General features: G+C 45.4%; 1 protein-coding gene across 2 annotated transcripts in view; it reads right to left on the reverse strand.

Moving 5' to 3' along the window:
* MIOS (meiosis regulator for oocyte development) overlaps nt 1–19,245 on the reverse strand; it is a 771,408-nt gene that overhangs the window by 361,646 nt on the left and 390,517 nt on the right. For both annotated transcript variants that reach the window (XM_069648526.1, XM_069648527.1), the window contains exon 6: nt 4,949–5,014. In XM_069648526.1, the coding sequence (XP_069504627.1) occupies nt 4,949–5,014 (66 nt within the window). The remainder of the gene's footprint in view (nt 1–4,948; nt 5,015–19,245) is intronic.

Below are 19,245 nucleotides of genomic sequence, written 5' to 3' on the forward strand. Positions count from 1 at the left end.
GCCCTGTCCCTCTGATGCATTTCCAGCATCACACTCAACTTCAAGCGAACAGGTTGCGTAGCACTGCTCCTCCCTGGAATCCCTGCTGACACAGTTGAATCTTGTGAAGGTGTGCATGGTCTTCCATGTAGCAGCCCTGCAGATGTCCAGCAGGGGCACATCAGACAGGAACGCTGTCGTTGCAGCGATCGCTCTGGTGGAATGGACGGCCGGGCAGCGGTCGCTCTGCCAACCTTATGACAGTGTGTGATACTGCCGGAGAGCCACCTGGAGATGGAAGCTTTGGACAAGGCCTTCCCATGGTTCACCAGACCAAAGTTTACATCGACAGGGTTAGAAGATCCGGGTACCAAATGTGCCTCGGCCATGCCGGGGCGACGAGGATCATCCTGTGTCGTTTGAGTTGTTTGATGGCTAGCAGCAGTTGAGGCAACAGAGGGAATGCGTCCCCCATGCTCCCTGGCTGGTGGAAACTGCTGGCGAATCTCTGGCATTTGGAATTCATCACTCTCGCAAACAGATCGAACTGGGTTTGCCCCATCTGAGGAAGAGGCTGTCCACTTGATCCTGCCGAAATTCCCACTCGTGGCAAGAGCGCAGCTCCCTGCTGACGGAGTCAGCGATGGTGTTCTTGACTCCCGCCAGGCGAAAAGGAATGAGGTAAATCTCCTGGGTGACGACACAGTGCCACAAGTCCTGCGCCTCTTTGGAGAGCGCCAGGGATCTAGTACCCCCCTGCTTTCCTGCTGTAGAACATCGAGGTGGAATTGTATGTGAAGCCCCTCACCACCTTGCCCTTGAAGGACGGAAGGAAGGAATTGAGGGCCCAGAGCACTGCCCGCAGCTCCAGGACACTGATGTGGAGATCCCCGTCCTCCGTTAGCCACAGGCCTCTGGCATGGGGAAAACCAGTGTGGGCTCCCCATCCCTCAAGGGAAGCATCTGTGGTCACGGTCTCCTGGTACAGTGGCTCTGGAAATCAGTGCCCCCGGCGATGTTGGAGCGCACGCCCCACCACCTTATTGATCGACAAAACTCCTCGTCGAGAGCAATCTTGTCTACTAAGCTTCCAGACACCTGGATCCAATGAGCGGGCAGGAACAACTGAAGGGATTGCATCTGCAACGTGCAGTCTCGGATCAGGTAAATGCACAACAACATCATGCCAAGCAGCAACTTGATGGTCTGCACCGTGGCAGTCTTCAGTGCCAACAGCTGTTGCATCTTGCCCAGTATTACCGCTATCCTCTTTTCCGAGGAGGCCGCCAGGCAGGAGACCAGGTTGAGCATGGCCCCCACGAATAACGTGTTCTGCGATGGTATCAAGCAGGACTTTGGATAGTTGACAGAGAACCCCAGATCCGTCAGCAGGCCGACAGTCCTCTCTGTGTGTACAACGGCTACTCCCCTTGACTTGACACGGGTAAGCCAGTTGTCGAGGTACGGGTACACATGTATCCCTTGTAAATGCAGATGGGGTGCCACCGGGGGCCAGGCACTTCGTGGACACCCTGGGCGCTAACCAAAGCCTGAAGGGAAGGGCCTTGAACTGGTAGTGCCTTCCCTGTACCACGAAGCGCAGGAACCTCCAATGCTTCTCGTGAATGGAGATGTGGAAGTATGCGTTCTCCAGATCCAGCAACGTCAAGAAGTCTACTTGCTCCAGTTGGCCGAGCACGTGCTGCAACGTGACCATCTTGAATTTTTGGGAATTGCAGTATTTGTTGAGATGCTGCAGGTCCAGAATGGGGATCCAACCCCCGGTCTTCTTTACCAAGAAGTATCTGGAGTAGACTCCGGAGCACCGGAGTTGCTTTGGAACCAGCTCCATCGCCCCTTTTCTCATCATGGCCCGTACCTCCTGCAGGAGCTGAGGGATGTGCTGCTCCTGCCAGGCCACCGGTGGTATCCGTGGAAACTTCAGTTGGAACTCTAGAGTGTGTCCCTGTGTGAGAATGTACAGCACTCATCGGTCAGTGGAGAACTTTTCTCACTCGCTGACGAAGGCAGGCAGTCGGCCTCCCACCGGGGTGCATCAGTGGGGGCCCACCGTCCCGGCTCGTTCAATCCTGCTTCGGGGCCTGCATGCCGCCTTGGGAGCACAACGACGTCGCCCACCTCCACCGAAACCCTTGGAACGTCTCTTTAGGCCTCTTGAGTCGTGGATCAGGAAGGTTGACGGTATGAAGAGGACCCCCCACCAAAGTCTTTCGACAATCAGCCAGTTTTTCTGCCAGCGGAACAAAAGGAGGCCAATGCTGCTGAAGTGTGTCCAGGGCACACACTGTCTCCATCTTAATGGCTTGCAATGATTCATCGACGGCGTTAGTCAAGGTTATATGCAGTACGCTGTGGGAGACTACAGCAACCTTGTCCTCCTGGCAATAGGTATAAGTTTGTACTACATAGGTTGGTAGTGTGGCTGAGCAGTCAGGCTTATCTCAAGAGGGGTCAAAGTGAGCAGCAGGGTTTTTATACAGAGATTCACAGTGACAAGTATTCAAATAAACTCTTACACTTAAGGTTTCTTGATTAAACAATTATTAATTTAGTTGAATAAGCCTTTTTCAAAAGGGAGCAATATAACAGTAACACAAAAATAAACTTCAAAATACACACTTTCTCTAAATCAGCAAGTACCCATTTGGGATGGCACACAGTTTCTTCCTACACCCTGAGGAGACTTAAATAACTAGGACACTGTGGACATAAATTGTACATTTAGAGCAAAACTGAGTTTGGCGTCAAGGAAAAGGGTTTGGGAATAAAGCAAAGGTTAAACAAATATTCTGAAGCAGTTAAGTACTTTTGAACCCCCAATGCAGAGTAAATTCACCCTTTCCTGGAGAAAAGGTAAAACACAGTCAGTCAGGAAAGAAGAGTCTCTCAGGGTGCCAGGACAGCCAATGTTAATGCAAAAGTCTAGGTGAGCAGGAGCACTTCTTGCAGGTAAGTAAAATTCTTGCACAATGTTTTAGAAGTCTTTGCAGAAAAATAGAATCACTGTATGGCCACAAGCTGGGAGGCTTGACTGAGAACTAGCAAGATCACACAACAAGAGGTTAAGTCCCTTTAGTTTTACAGAGTCTTTGGTTAGAAGAAATTGGTTCCAGCTGGCTTCTGTTCCTGTGTAGGTCTGCAGATCCTGTTGTTCTTGGGCCTCAGTCGTGGGGACAAGAGGGAGGACGTCTGGGGACTCATCCACTACTAATGGAAGGTTGGTGGCAGCAATGAGCAAACTTCAATTCAGCGGCACTTCACGGTTTCAGCTCCTCGCGGCTCTTGCAAATAGCACCACTGCGGTTCTCGGATACCACTATGGACTTTCCACACATCTGGGGTCCAGCACTCTGTTGAGGTGGCTCAGGCCTGGTCAGTCCTGCTTCCCGGACACTCACTCGATTCTGGTGTTCCTCTCCCTGGCACCTCGGTTCCTGCAGCAGCAATGGAAGTACAGCCTGCTCCGAGAGGATTTCCAGATGAGCTCATCTTGGGGTCGATTGGGCAAACCAACGGTCCAGGAGTTGCAGCAGGCGTCTCTTCCAAGTTCTTCTTCTGATTCCTTCATCCAGTGGTCGACTATCTTCCAAGCCAAAAATCCTCGCCTTTTATGCAGGTTTCTCTCATTCATTCCAACTTAGCTGTCAGTCACCCAGCAGGGTGGCTGTCCTTGCCGGACAGCCTGCCGGAAAATCACCTAAGAGTGCATTCCTGTCTCCTAGGAGACTAAGCACAGGGAGTTCCGGGCACCTCCCTCACTTCCTGCCCCCGCCAGACACCCTGGAGCCAGAGAAGGGCTTCACTCGTGAATCCCGCCAAAGAAAACAATTTACAAAGGGACCAAACCTGGTTTGGCGCGCAGAGTAAATCTCAAGAAGGACCTTTCCACAAAGAAATGGCGAAAAAAGAAAACCGGTGCCATTTTGACAAAAATTGCACTATTAGGTGCTTTACTACAGCTGCGAACGCAGCCCGCGGTAAAAGCACACCACGGTATTTAAAAGTAAACCACTGCCACCAGCCATTCATTGAGGAAAGGGTAACATAAAATTGTTACATGAGAAGCTAGACAAAGGGGATACAAAGTAAGCCCTCCAGCCCCCTATTGTAAGAGTGTGTGCTGGTTCTAGAAAGTTACAGATGTAAGTAAAGTCAATTTAACTTCACTGCTCTTGGAAACAGAAGTTTATCCAAGAAAAGGTATTTAAACCTTGGGGAAATCTGAAACACTTCCCTGTGCCACTGCACTGAAGGTGCCTTGCGACACAAAGATGATGCCTATGGAGTTTGTCAGACTCCACAACCAAAAGAAACACAGTGTTCAAAATCACATTAAAATACATGAGAGAGTGGGAAAAAGGGCCTCACTCTCACCAGGTTAAAAATCAAGTCCTCAAAATCCAGCATAGTTGCTGGGGGTCTCTACGGTAGAGAGGAATTGGCACATTTCTGAGAATTCTCCCTAACAAACCTGTAGATATGTTGACCACAGCCTGGAATTACGAGTTGATACAGCCATGCATCTCTCGCCATATTTGGTAGGCACATCGCCTTAAATTGGAGCTTTTGAAGGCTGGGTATTTTGACATTCAAGGATTGACTTAACTGTGGATGACCATAGCATTGCAATTTAAAACCTATGGAAACAGAACCCAGAGATCTCTGGACCTCCAAGTTTAGTTCAGAAATCACATAAACACAACTTAACTACAAGGCAAGTCCCAATATTACAATCATCCAAGTTAAATAAAGGATTTGTATTGGGAATGTTGACTATGCATGGTTTGCAACTTATTGCTGTTAATGTGGGATAAAGTAACACCACCATCTAACTGGTAATTTACAAAGATACAGCTTGAACATACAAGCAAATTAATTTAAATTCTGTTTTCAGTTAAAGTAAGAATTTGCGACATGTTACTCTTACTTCGTACTGTAAAACTCTTACCTGTGCATCATTGAGGAACATGCAAGCAAAAGCTACTCTGTCCCGCACTGCCACGTTATGCTCATACTGAAAAGGAACACAATTGGATATTACTATTTAAAACATTGCAACTACTGTAACTTACAAAACACAATAACAATTTTACTATTCTGAAAGAACACAAATCTATGTAATAGGACTCAGTCAGCTCACAAAACGTTTCCATCCACTGACTTTTGGGCCACACTGTTTGATAAAACTAACACATGTGTTTAAGAATAATCACTGCACAGACTGCCAGGGATTCGAGTGAGGCACATTTCAGTTACATAAAACAAGAATTGGCAAAGCCAATAAGTATGCTGTGTAGTGTTTCGATCAGTGCAGTGGTGGAGAGTGGATATGTGTGGTTTAGGATGTGTGTGTGGGTGTCTTCATTTTTCGCTACGATTCATTGTGCATGGGGGGTTGCAGGAATGGATTATGTGTGGCTTTAGTTTTGTATGTAGGTTTTCACCATGTAAGTGATTTAAATCCAGTACTCCAACCAAGTCAATGCCTAGTATGGGATGCCCAATGGAAACCCTTATTTATATATTTGTATGTCAAAACTTCTTTTAATTCTGGATGATGTACCCTTATATAAGGCCCCTCTCTTTGAATTCCCCCGGTCTCACTGAACCAAGAAATAGGTTTGTTTTGCAAATTAAAAGATATATTTGAAGAATTGAACAATATATATATATACATATATATCACACTTTTATGAATATGAACAATATCGTAATATCACACTTATGAATATGAACAATGATCAGCAATGGGTAATATGACAATCAACAATCTCTAATCAATTAGGAGTAGGAATAGGAAGAATAAATAGCAGAGAATACTTTGTATGGGTTCAAGAAATTGCAATCATAGGAAGGAATGCAACACAGAAATAAAACTTGATATGACTTCAATTAAAGACAATGGGATTACTCTTTCCCCCTGTTACTCACTCCCTCCAATATGCAATATGAAGAGATGAATGAGGGCACACAGGTATCAGGAATAACAATCAATCAATTGCAGTTTCAATCCCGATTCCCCCCAGCAAGCTCAGAGAGAACAGTAATGATTTTAAACAGGTCCATCGCTTTTAGATGTGGTTTGAATTGGATGGGAAAAATGCTAAAATGATTTTAATTCGCTAAATGAGATTCAGAACTAGTGAGTTACTTTGGATTGGTTCAGGTCAACACTAGCAATGATTGTTGAATGGTTAGCAGATGGAAAACGAAATTCAGAAGTTGAAATCAAGAAATAGCTGTTTTGATATGGAATGAAATCGAGCCAAATGCAAATTCGCAGCAACTTTTCTGCGTGCGGGAAACGCGATTGCGGAAAAACTATAAGGAATTGGAATGTTTGGGTTTGTTTGAAAGCTGAGGAGGATAGCTTCAAAATGACATTTAAATCTCGTTCCTAGCACATCCGGATCAAAAGTTAGAGGGTTTTAGTAGAGGTCGATTTTTCTCAACAGGAGTCAAGATTTAAAATAAAATTGCGCTTTGAATTACAAACAGGTTGGCTTACACTAACAATTATCACAGGATTAGATAGATGAGAAAGGATTCAGAATGGACAAAAAAGATTCTACAATGCAGTCTGGATATGTTGGAATGGGTTGGATGGATTACTTTAAACTAATAGATGACTATGGACAGTTCTACGCTAAATACTCACAACTCTGGTTTAAAATGGAATGGACCCGTCAAAGATCTGGACACAGGTTTGACTTGGACTCCGCTCGCCATCGGACAGGTCTCAGGCACTGGGTTCTGCTCTCAGCAAGGCACTCTGGTCTGCACGGTCTCTTGGACTGGATCTGACGGGTTCCGGGTTACAGCTCTGCTGGACTGATCTGGATCTTGGGTTCTAGCACAGTTCTTGGCCAGTAGCAGCAAAACAGCTCAGCCAGGCTGTTGGATCAGTTAGGTTAGGCCCCATGGAAGTTAGGGGTTAAATCAGGTTTGCAAGATTATTAAAGGCCTGCTGAAAGGGTTCAGCTCTTTGGGTTAGGCCTCTGCTTCAGAGTTCTGGAGTCTGTATCTAGGATCTAGAGTCTGGATCTAGGTTCTGGAGTCCGGATCTTCCTGCAGGGTGCTTCGCCAGTGGATCAGTTGATGAGTGAAAGAGTGTGTGTCTTTCCTGTCCTCAGCAGTCCCTATTTATCCATTTTCCAAAGTGGGTGGGGAGGCTGATTGTCGATGCCCAACCCTCTAAGGATCTGATAAATCAGAGACTTCCCTGTCCCCTGATTTGAGAAAGGAACAGTGTGTCATGAGGTGTCATCATGTGTCAGAGTGATGCTGCCATTTACAATCTAGGGAAGAACCTCCCCCCCCTTTGCTTTTACCCAGAAAATCTATTTTTCCCCAAAAACATATTTTCAATATGCACAACTTGTTAATAATACATATACACATCACAGACTGCCTAAGGTACGTTTCTGTCAAAATCTTATCTTTCTACGAGTTTTTGTTCATAAATGACAATTTTTCGTGCTTTTGTTTGGTTACACATTTTCGGATCAGTACTTTTTTTTTATACATACATGCACATACCCTCTGGGCATATTCCTGTAATTCTTCATGTTCCTAGCATGATCACAATAGCTACAATATTAAAAAATGTGTGGTTCAGTCTCTGAATGTCACCCAGATTCCAGATTAGTTTTAAACTGTGAGTGAATTTTTCATTTTAATAATCTCTAAGTTTCATATTTTTGTCAGTTCGGTACAATATTTTATAAGTCTTTTCCTTAAACATATATTTAGTCCAATTTCAAATCCACATTTCCAGTCTGGCCCACCTCCAAGCTTGGCTGAGTCAGAGAGTCACATGGTCTTCTTCCTGCAAGGGCAGCTGATGTCAGTCACACCCGAATTAGCATTTCCATTCAGTTCAAGGACTCCATTGTCTACACTCAGAGCAACATGCCAGAGTGCCTCTCTCAGTTCATTTCACACCAGCCTGCCAGTTTTTAGCAGAGAGCAGGGGAAGGTTCCTTTGTTTAGGGAGGAGGTGTGGAATGTGTTTGTAGCTCAGTGTGGGAAACCTCTTTGAAGTTTAGCTGAATCAGGTTACCTTATAGTCAATTTTAACATTGTCCCTTGTGCAAAATTACAGTTATACATTTAGAATAAGCAAACATATATTCAATTCCAGTCTTTTTCAACATGAAAATCAATGTGTGGCACCCTATATCGCATTTAATGGAAGTCCTTTCCTTGGCATATTTAGCTTTTTGAGACACAAGTTTCTCCTGTCAGATTTAGAAATCGCCAGTGTCTGACAGAGGCGAGTAACGGTATTGCACCCATTTTTGACAGATTTCTTTCCAGCAACCATCTTCAAAAGTTGACTTTGTTCAGATAACATATACTTCTGCTGACATTATATTTATGTGGATTCTTGAAGTAGAATGATGTTCAACACCCAACAGGAGGTTGATCTTTTGGGTGGTTGGTGAGCCATGATTTTTGCAAATTTGACAACCAAGAAAAAAACAGATTTCCACACAGCTCTGTGTTTCTTTTGCAGTCAGCCTTGCTCTGTGGGCAGCCAATGGTGGGTTTTGGCAGTGGTCTCCTGTGTTACCACTGAGATGGGCAAAAGTGGATGGCGGCCTACTTTTCCGATTTTTACTGGGCACTTTTGGGTGATTTTTAGCGAGCAGAATGCTTTCCAGTGGCCATTCTGATGTTCCTGATGCAAGCAATGCACAGTAATGTTGCAGGGCCTGGACTAGTGGGTTGAAACATCCCACAACCAGCACAGGAAAGCCATCATGTTATGCCATTCTATGGCTAGGCTCGTATAATACTCTTACATGACAAATCTGGATGTCCATTGTTCTCCCTTGTATCAAATGTATTGAATCACATGGCTACTTATTCCTAGTATGTGCCACACTAAAACGGAATGCACAAGTACTGCAATATTATACACAGATACTTCCATTATCATAGGATAGGTTATTTATAACGCACTTAATACCCAGAGGTTTCTAAGCGTGGACCCGGGAATCGAACCTGCGCTGCTCTGTGTCATCTTGCTTCCAAGGCGAGCATTTTGCTCATGAGCGATCATCCCGAGAAAAAGTTAAGTTTCAGTCCTCTCCCTGTGGAAATTCCTTTTTACAAAGTCACAGTGAAAGGTTTTACATGAATTGTACCATTTGGCACCCTGAGTTTCCCCTTATCATTTAAACTCAATTCAGATTATGCAGGAAATGTAAACTTCTTTAAAATAAAGGGAAGAATCCGTACAGTTTAACTGATGAAGACAGCGAATCAGGTTTCTTGCTTTTATTGTCAGTATGCCTTTCTTCAATGAGGTTTCTGGTAATAAGCACCAGTTTACAGAACCAGAATGCAGTACTGTCCTAATCCTTTATGAGAGACCAAGCCTCAAATTCATCCAAATCTTTATACTTTGCTGGGTTCTGCATGTGTAGCACTGCTAGGAGACCAACTAGCCTCCATAAATTCTACATGGTGCTTGCATATCACTAATGGAAACCTCTTCTGCACTAGCAGGAGTGTAACAGCCACAGGCACAAATAGACACAGAGCTACATCTATGTTGAAAGAGGATTTGCCAGTTCAGATCAATTCCGATCCTGGGTAATATCCAGAGGATAACCGGCAAAATCACCTATGTCTCCAAATGATATGTTTTTTCTGAGCCCCTTGTTCACGCTCAGCCATGATTCGGAACTGGACGAGGACCACCTAGCTGCATCTCAATACTGTGTGTAACGCTCACCTGGTATCCACTGGGACGTCACTCAGCCTGTTATGAACTCTTACGACCTCAAACCCTTCCCTGGAATCTACTCGACTGGAGACTGGGCCTGAAACACAGGATTGGTAGAGTTTAACTCCCTATTGTCTCTGTGTGCTTGAACCCCTTCTTCCCCGGGGTCCAATCCTTCCCTTTGATCCACAGCTCACCTTGTTTTCTTGGAAAGTGTGCTCTCCGCCCTGCTTTCAGCGCAGGGGCGCGTTGATTGATGCGGGCTTGTTGCTGCCTAGTTACTTCACTAGCAAGAGTCCGACAGGTAAGTATAATGAGTCTTTTGAACAGTTCTCTAACTTCGTTCCTTTCCTTCCTTAGATGATAGTCGGCGTCAGGGGATGGGACGAGCTGCTGAGATGAGTAGCGCTGAAGGTGAGTGAGAGCGCGATGCGCAATGCGACCCTTTCGTATTTGTATTGAACTGAGTCCTTTTTCTGTGTCTTGTAGGTGCCGCGACGTTTTCAGCGTGGATGCCGGTTATTAAGTAGAAATGCGGTGAGTAAGCGCGGTATGTGGCGCCTCTAGATGTTTCCACGCTAACCTGGAGTGTCTTTTCCCTCTTGCAGATGGATGAAAAGTTCCAGAGATAGAGTTCCCCCAGAGCGGCTGGGATTCAGGTAAGCGTTTGAAGCTCGTACAGTCTTTAAAAATAAGCAAAGATTTGCTGAATGCTTACTAATGCCTTTTTCTGTTCTTTTCCCTTTTCCTTAGGAAGCGGCGTGCCAGGATGGGAATGACACCGCCGAAGATGCCCGCAGAACAGAAGGAGCGATGAATGATGGGCCGAAGCGCCGCAAGGTAAGGCTGTTCCTGTTCTTGCAGGAGCTGAGCGCAGAAGAAAGATGCAGGCCTACTGGAGACCGATCCGAACACGGTGAGTGTCACGCTGCAGGTGCAGAAAACACAAAGCATGTTTCTCAGCCTGGGCGTGGCTTAAATAGTCTCTAGGCTGAACAACACCCAAAAGACTAGACTGCACATGCAGTTCTGGGAACCGAAATATGTAGGGGCATGCATCTTATCCCCATCAATGCACTACAAGTCCAATCCCCAATGTTATCCTATGGGAGTGAGTGAGTCTGGTGCCACAAGCGCCAAGTCTGACTCCAAGTGGGTCTTTGGAGGGATGGCGAGGCCCTTGAAGGCCATGTAGGTGATCGTGGCCTGGCTCCAGCCTGACATCTTGGAGGGCTGGGGACATGAGGGGCAGGAATCATGACACTGTGAAAATTAAGATAGGACGGTTTGGGCTCAAACAAATAGGTGCTATTTCATGGAATTGACAAACTTTACTCCTGGGAACTCTCTAGAATTCTGTCTGTTAGGACAGCGAACACCTCTTTTTCCGAATACCTCTTGTGAGGAGTACAGAGAGATCAACCTGTAGTGTGAGTGCACGGGACACAACGAAGTTAGTTCACACTCTTGCTGGTTAACATGGCAGAGCATTCTGGCATTACACTTAAGAGGGGAAGGAGTCGGTACAAGGTATATATCACACATAGACACAGCAAGTAAAAGATTACCCAAGCAATGCATATTGAAAATATATACTCTAAAAACAGTTAGCGGTTAGTACTGTGAGAGGTCAGTAATGCAAGGTGGACAACTGGTTTTAGTTTTCTCAGTATTTGACATTTTATTCATAAAAAGTGCAAAGAAAACCTAACTAATCCTACTATACCAAGGAGTTCCCTACCTAGTTTAGGTTGTAAGGGAAAATCTCCTAGCATACACAAAACTGGACCTCACGCTAAAGAACACATTCAACGTAAACATAAACAAGTGTTTAGCAAACAACCAGTGACTTGGATGACCTTCACCTGTTCTGGGTAGATCCCTTCCCCAGGAATATCCAAAGTCAATCTCTCCCAGTATTCATAAAGAAAAGTCTCAAATCAGTTCTTGAGAGTTCCAAAAGGAAAAGGTTCACCCAAACAAAAATCCACTGATCACAGTTCTTTATCCTTCTATTGAAAGGTTCCCATTCCAATTCCAGCAAAGAAAACAGCAGCAATGGTACTCCTGGATGTTCTCCTTCCAGGATGGTATTGATAAAGTTCAAAGACAACAGTACTGCTTTTGCTTCAATGATTGTCCATCTGGTTATAAACTCTGCAGTGTTTTTAGTATGATTTGTCAGGATGTTTCTTCTCGGGGTGTTGCTACTTCTTGACAACCCCCTTCTAATGCTGCTACTCTAGAGATAGGCTCCTTTGCTCCACAGTATTCCACCGCTTTAACTAGTTTTAAAGCAACATTTACTGACAATCTCATAGACAACCCCAGTTCTGATAGATCTGATTCAACTTGGTACTTTAGGCAATTAAAAGACAAGACTCTTCGACCTCCACAGTTAGGCAAGGCACTCTTTCCTAGGTTATAAGAAAAGGGCAGCCTCTTGTTGATGGTATCTTCTTACAAGCGCCCAGCTGCCTCCCCAGTTGTATGTACACCTTCTTCGTTCCAGCAGCTAACCCAAAACTATATTGCCACTCTTCCAGATTTGGATAACCTTGTCATACTTGTATCGGAGGACACTGGACCTTTAACAACTTCAAAGTTTAGGTGGTTAGATTTCAATAGGGCTGGTTTAAACTGGCTAGGATAATGCTCGTTTTTCCTCTTTAATATAGCAACTTCTACAATTAATAAAATACTTGTTCTGCATGTTGCAAGGTACAGGCTTCACAAGGGAAACAGATTTAGGTACACGCAACCATTCTTTGATGGAGAATTTCAACGTTAAGGAAAGGTGTAATATCCCTTATAACAGTGTGTGAAAGTCAGTTTAAACATTCCGTGTGATTCAACAAAGCATTATTCCTTCTCTATTGGATTCATGTGCCAATCCGGAATGATTATCAAGTTCAACAATGGAAATGAAATGCTTTTCATTTACGCGAGCACTCCAACTTGATTTAGATGTGCACATGATGCATTTCTTCTGTTCTTGGAACTTTTCAGAGCAACAAACAACTTCCACTCGCTTCCGCTACTAAGGAAATGTTAATGGGGCTGGTAACAGTTACCGGCAAGAGCTTTTCAGTGAACCTGAATACGGACCTTCACTCACCGGCGCCAGAAACACTGCGGTTGCTGGCCGTTTCCACTTCCTGACTTTTCTTCCGCCTACTACTACTTCAGGCACTCCTGGGACCCCACACCCCTCTGCAGCATGGGTGTCTCCGATCCAGCTTCGACCACGGGGAGTCTCCTTCACTTCTCAATTCTTCAGCTTGCTTCTGCATATGGGCCTTGGGTTGCAGCACAATGTCAGCTCTGCAATTAAAGCTACTAGGCGCACCTGGGAAGACATTCACATCTCACCACGTCTCTCTCAGTGCAGCCACAGCCAGGCAGGGTTTGTGAACACCGGACCAACTCAGAACCTGCATGTGAAATCTGCGTTTTTCTCGTCTCTGCGTTCCTTAAGTGATCACACTTGCTCATGAACTGCCAGCTTCATGCTCTTCTCCTTCCGCTACTACTGCCAGCCTTCTAGCTTCTACTTCTTCCCGCTGCAGCTTTTTAATACCTCTCAGGAGGGGCAATTAAGTTCAGGTGCAGGCCCTTGGTATTAATTGCCTGACCTTGGCAAAGGCAATTAGGCCTACTTGCCTGTCCTACATCTCCACGTGCCTCCTGAGCCCACTTCTTTGTCTCAGATCCTGTGGTATTATGGGACTTGGAGTTCACTTTAGTATACTAAGGTTTTTCCACTTCCTTTACACCTTTAAGGGTAGTTTTAATTTCCTCAGTATTTTTAAAAGAGGGATTGAGAAGTTTAATCTGATCAGCGAGAGATGGTATGGAAAAGGCAACACTTCCGTCACTTTTTTTGGTATACCTTTGGCATTGAGGAAGATGTTTATTTTTTAGGATACAAGACCTGTTCTTTTGACATAATATGTTGCGGAATTAAAACCTTGGAGGTTACCATTTCAGTCTTACTAGGAGGTTGAGATATATTAAAGTGACAATATTTCAGAGCCTCCTCTGACACGGTGGTAAGTGTATCCCTCTCAGCGGAAAAATGCTGTGCCTCATTCCACGGAATCTCCCCACTACCCAGGGCCTGGTCTCCACTGAGGTGATCCTCCCATATTACACTAACCCCAGGATTAGGATCAGCAAATGTCTGCCCTCTCCTGGCCACCTGGGAGGAGACTCAAGGCAGGATTTTGGTAAGGGATCTGAAGGATTCTCTGCTGCAAAATTACTGTTTTTAATATCTGTTTTAGCATTTCAGTACTAAGATATACAACAAAGATGCTTTCACACACAAGTAGCAAAAATGGTAACAATATTAAAGTTGGAATCAATGTTTCAAACACATTTAAAATTAGAAAGAAAGGGGTTCAAATACACATCGGTTGTAAAAAGTCTAGCACACGTACCAAGATCAGAGTTCATTCAAAATGAACAAGTATGTATATTTTCTTAGTCACTAGAGGCATAAAAGAAGAAAACAGGACAAATGCAATAGCTTTGTGGCAGTTATAGTGACACAATGGTATCTATTACTTACAGGTCACTGGGACAGAGACGAAGGTAGCCACCCAACTGATGCGTCAGGAGGACACTAGAGTACACCAGGGCTCCCTGAAACCATCCATGAAGAGCAGGGCGAATAGATCAATATACTACAAAGCTTCCCTTGTGTGAGACTACGAACTCATCACTTGAATTTTAGGCATCCTTTACGATAAAGATGCACCCATGTTTTGCCCAACCAAGACCAATGTATTGTATTGAATCTCTTAATTATTCATAACTACATAGCACAAAAGGCTTTTTATTGCTACGGTACTAAAATTGGCAAATACATTTCATTTATATTCTACACTCTTTTTGACTGCTTACTCTCTGTTCTCTCCTCCTCTCCCTTTTTCCTTTGTCCCATCTCCTCCCCTTACTTTCTTCTATGCACTTACTCTATCAGAATTGTCACTAGACCTAGTATGATAGCAACCTAGTCTGTCTCCTCTCCCCTCACCTTTCTTGTACCCCCCCAGCACTATCTGAAATGTCGTCAGGTCTAGTAAGATAGTCGCTTGTTTTGTTCCTCCCCTCCCTTTCGGCACCCCGCCCACTCACCTTTTGTTATCTCCAGCTGTTAGGAAGAATTCTCAGAAATGTGCTAATTCCCTTCTACCTCAGCGACCCCCGGCACTTTTACTGGACTTAAGGACTTTTAATTTTTAACCTGGAAAGAGCGAGACCCTTTTTTTTACCACTCTCTCATGTATTTACCTGTGATTTGAACTCTGTGTTTCTTTTTGGTTGTGGAGTCTGACAAACTCCATAGGCATCTTTACATTGTGTCACACAGCACCTTCAGTGCAGTGGCACAGGGAAGTCTCTTAGATTTCCCAAAGGTTTAAATACCTTCTCTTGGATAAACTACTGTTTCCAAGAACAGTAAGGTGAAATTGACTTTACTTACATTTAGTAACTTTCTAGACCCAGCACACACTATCTTACATTCGAGTGCTCAAGGGGTTACTTCGTATGCCCTTTGTTTAGTTTCTCATGTAACATTTTTATGTTACCCTTTCTACAATTAATGGGTGATGGCAGTGTTTTACTTTTTCCTACCGTTGTGTGTTTTTACCGCAGGCTGCATTTTGTCAAAATGGCCCTGGTCTTCTTTTTCCAACATTTCATGTTGGAAAAAGGGTTTCTTGAGATTTACTCTGCGCCTCAAACCAGGTTTGGTCCCTTTGTTTGTTTTGTCTTTCAGAGGGTCTGGCAGGGGCAGGAAGTGAGGGAGGTGCCCAATACTCCCTGTGCTTAATCCCATTGGTTACAGGAATGCACCCAAAGGTGATTGCCCGGCAAGCCTGCTGGCTGTCCGGCAAGGACAGCCAACCTGCGGTGTGATTGACAGCTATGCTGGAATGAATGGGAGAAACCTGCATAAAAGGCAAGGCTTTTTGGCTTGGAAGGCAGATTCGACCACTGGACGAAGGAATCCGAAGAAGAACTTGGAAGAGACGCCTGCTGCAACTCCTCGACCATTGGTTTGCCCGGTGAAGCCCTGCTGTGCTGAAGCTCCGAATTCGCTGTACTTCCGCTGCTGCTGGAACTGAAGTGCCAGGGAGAGGAACACCAAACTGAGTGCATCACCTTTAAGTTGGACCGGAGCTTGTGGAAGATTCTCTGGACTCCCAGGAAGCAGGACTGACCAAGCCTGAGCCACCTCAACAGAGTGCTGGAGCCCAGATGCGAGGAAAGTCCAGAGTGGTGTCGGGGGGGATTCTGCCGGGGTCGGCCGGGCCGTCCGCAGACCTCCGGGCAGGGAGGCCCCAACTCCTCCCGTGTATATCTCGGATCGAGACAGAGTATGAGGCACACACAAGGAGCAAGGCAACTTCTGTCGTTTATTATGCAAACGGCAGGGATGGGTCAAGGAGCGCACGCGTTCGTCCTGACACACACACAATAGTGGGGCTCGCAGGCCCTTTTTACTACATTATGACGCGCTACTTGCGTCATTCCAAAAAGTTACCAAAAGAACCTATCGCCACTCTTGATTGGTTGCTCGAGTGGTGGGGTTAGTATAGTACGCCTATAGAGAATGATATTAGTGGTTAAGGTGTAGTCAGGTGGTATATCTGGGTTGTCCCTACAATTAGATACATAAGAATTGTTACATGAAGACCCCTGAGGATTGGCTAACGTTACTGACGTCTGAGATAAGAACCTCATGTTCTGATTGGTGCATCCGTGAGCTCCCCAGCCTGGGACCACCGTTGTTCCCAGCACACGGTGCACCTGTGGTTGCAACAGTGTTTCAATATGGGTACGTGCAGGCAATGTGAGGATTTATTCATAGGTGGGAGACTGACCGTTCCCACTGTAGCAGGTGTCCATTGAGCCTTTCAAGTGTGTCGGCCTGCGTCTCGTAGCGAGGTACCCAGACGCCTTTTCTCTCCTGGGTTTTGGCATCTCGTCAGGTTCGGCTTGGTCACGTGGGGAGGGACCGTGTTTGAGGCATAATTCTGCACAATTAATATTGTTTTTCCACTGTATGTCTGGTTTAATTTGCAGATATGATTTTAACATTGGTACGTGGAGTGCGAGGTTGCAACATCGTGCCTTTGAAGATTTGTTTCTTGACTGTGGGTTTGCAACAGTACGACCTTGGCTAGTTGCTCCACTGGGTTCTTTCTGCAGGCTCAGCAACCTGACTTTTGCTTTGTTAATGTCCACGGGAACTCTTGCTTGAGGCCTACTTGGGCCTGGTGCACGAGTAATCCATTTAGTGCATGGATGCTTTAGGTTATAGTGGCATACAGTTTCATGGCCAGTATCGTGTTTCCATTATATCTCTCATGATGGTAACGGGTTTCAAGAGAAGCGTGAGCAAGCGTTATAAATGAGCTCATGGTGCGTCTTGCGTTTCTGCATTCTGAAAGCCTATGTAAAAATAATAAAGATGCACGTCCGTGAATAAGCCTGTCGCCTACGTCAGAGCACTGAGTATGTTCTTCGTGTAGATTGGTGTGGAAATGTTCAGCGTGTATAATAGTTCAGCGGTGCTTCCCGTTATCTAGGTCGTCATGGCATCTCTAACGATGTGTAGATTTCAGTCTAGTTGGTCCGTGCCGCAGGTGTCGGCATGGCCAGTGCGGGCTGTTGGGCAGGCAGATGGACACATCCGTATGTTTCTGTACCAGGGTATTTGGTCATCTGGTAAATGGGCAAACTCTTCTCGTGGCGGGTGTCTGGGCCGCGACCCTCTAGGCCAAGCGCGAGAGGTGAAGGACGGGAGTCTGGTTTTCCATTCTCCCACTTCAGTCCCCCCTCTGGTCGACTTGTCGACCACAAACATATCCTTCTCGTTATCTCCTCTTACTCTCCATATCTTGGTTATCCCTCCGAGATGTCCATAATGGTTTACGTGATCTTCAAATGACCAATACATGTATTCGCATGTTCCTCCAGGAGTACAGTACACCCATCTTCCTATGTAGCTCCTAGGGTTCCTTGGGTTCTCGATCTTCACTGATGGTGGGTCTAGATGATTGGCGATGATTTGGGTGCGCAACTTCTCCCTTTCGTGTATTATCACACCTGTGTGCTGGCCGTCATCCGCTGGCATCAAGGGGTGCATTCCCACCATTTCCAGCAACTCATCAGTTGAGCGCGCCTTCCGGGCTTTCCAAAATCTAATTATTATCAGTGCAGCTCCAGCCAAAATAGCACATCCCACTATTATTTTCAGTCCATCTGACAGCCAAGATGGCATCCATGACCATAATAGTGAAAACCAGCTTTTATCCTTGTTTACGCCGTTACTTTCGTCCATCATTTTGGAGTGCATCTGGGCCAATTGTGAAACTGCTTCTGTTAGTGTACCATTGTCGGCATCGTTGGCAGGTATGAACGTGCAGCATGATTGTCCTATCTTTGCACAAACTCCTCCTTCCATTGCTGTGAGAAGGTCCAATACATATCTGTTCTGTAGTGCTACCATCCTTACAGCTCGCAGCTCCTCTTTAATTGCGTTAAACCCATTTACTGTCGAATTTATGGTCATCATTAGTTCCCATCTGGTTATTTGCAGCCATTTTGCGTTTGCGTATGCCTGCAGTCCCGGATGTATTATTGAGGAGAAGAACATTGCTGCTCTGCTGAATAGTCTGTGTTCTGGCGGTATTGATGTTAGTTCCGTTTCCGACCTTCCCCACAGATAATTTCCTGTTAATGGCTCTCCTTGTCTTTTTCTCCTGTTTAGGACAGTATCATTGCTGTTGGTCCTGTTTTCTTGCTCCTTCTGGAGTGGTGCAGATCTCTTTCTTCTCCTGTCTCCTTCATCCATTTTCGGAAATTTCGCCACATCGACATGCTTCTTAGGTACCACTAGTGATGGTACATTGACGTGTACCATTGTGCACACACCACTCCACAGGGGAGGCAGTGTATGATATGCCTTTTCTCCGCAGGCCCAATAATGGTCCATTATTACTGCTGTTCCCGCTCCCCCCTCAGGTAACTCCATCACACTTGCACAATTGGTGTTATATCCCACGTCCACCTCTCCTTTATGCTGGTAACATACTTTGGGCGCAGTCAATGGTAATATAGTTATCGGGTCTTCATCTTCTTCTACCCACGTGAGCATTGGTACATACTTGATCCATGTCGTCCAACATCGATGATTGTGTGTCTCGATGGTTGAGATAGTTTCTTTTGTTACCATGTTGCTGCCAACCACTCCTATCTCCCAGCTGGTACCCAGGAACACCTTTCCTGTTATCGTCAGTAATGGCCTCTCCCAGCATCCTTGTTTACCCGGAACTTCCGTGGCGTACCAATCACATGGTAGATACTGCAGTGTTACCTTCTTTGTTTCTCCTTTTTCAGGGCCACTTGTTATGTATCTGAATGCTTCAGCATGTAAACTGGTCTTGTGATAACTCAGATAGGTCTTGAGGAAGTTGTTTTCATATGGGTAT

This window comes from Ambystoma mexicanum, chromosome 2q (genome assembly GCF_040938575.1).
Source record: "Ambystoma mexicanum isolate Mex_15411 chromosome 2q, UKY_AmexF1_1, whole genome shotgun sequence".
Taxonomy (NCBI): domain Eukaryota; kingdom Metazoa; phylum Chordata; class Amphibia; order Caudata; family Ambystomatidae; genus Ambystoma; species Ambystoma mexicanum.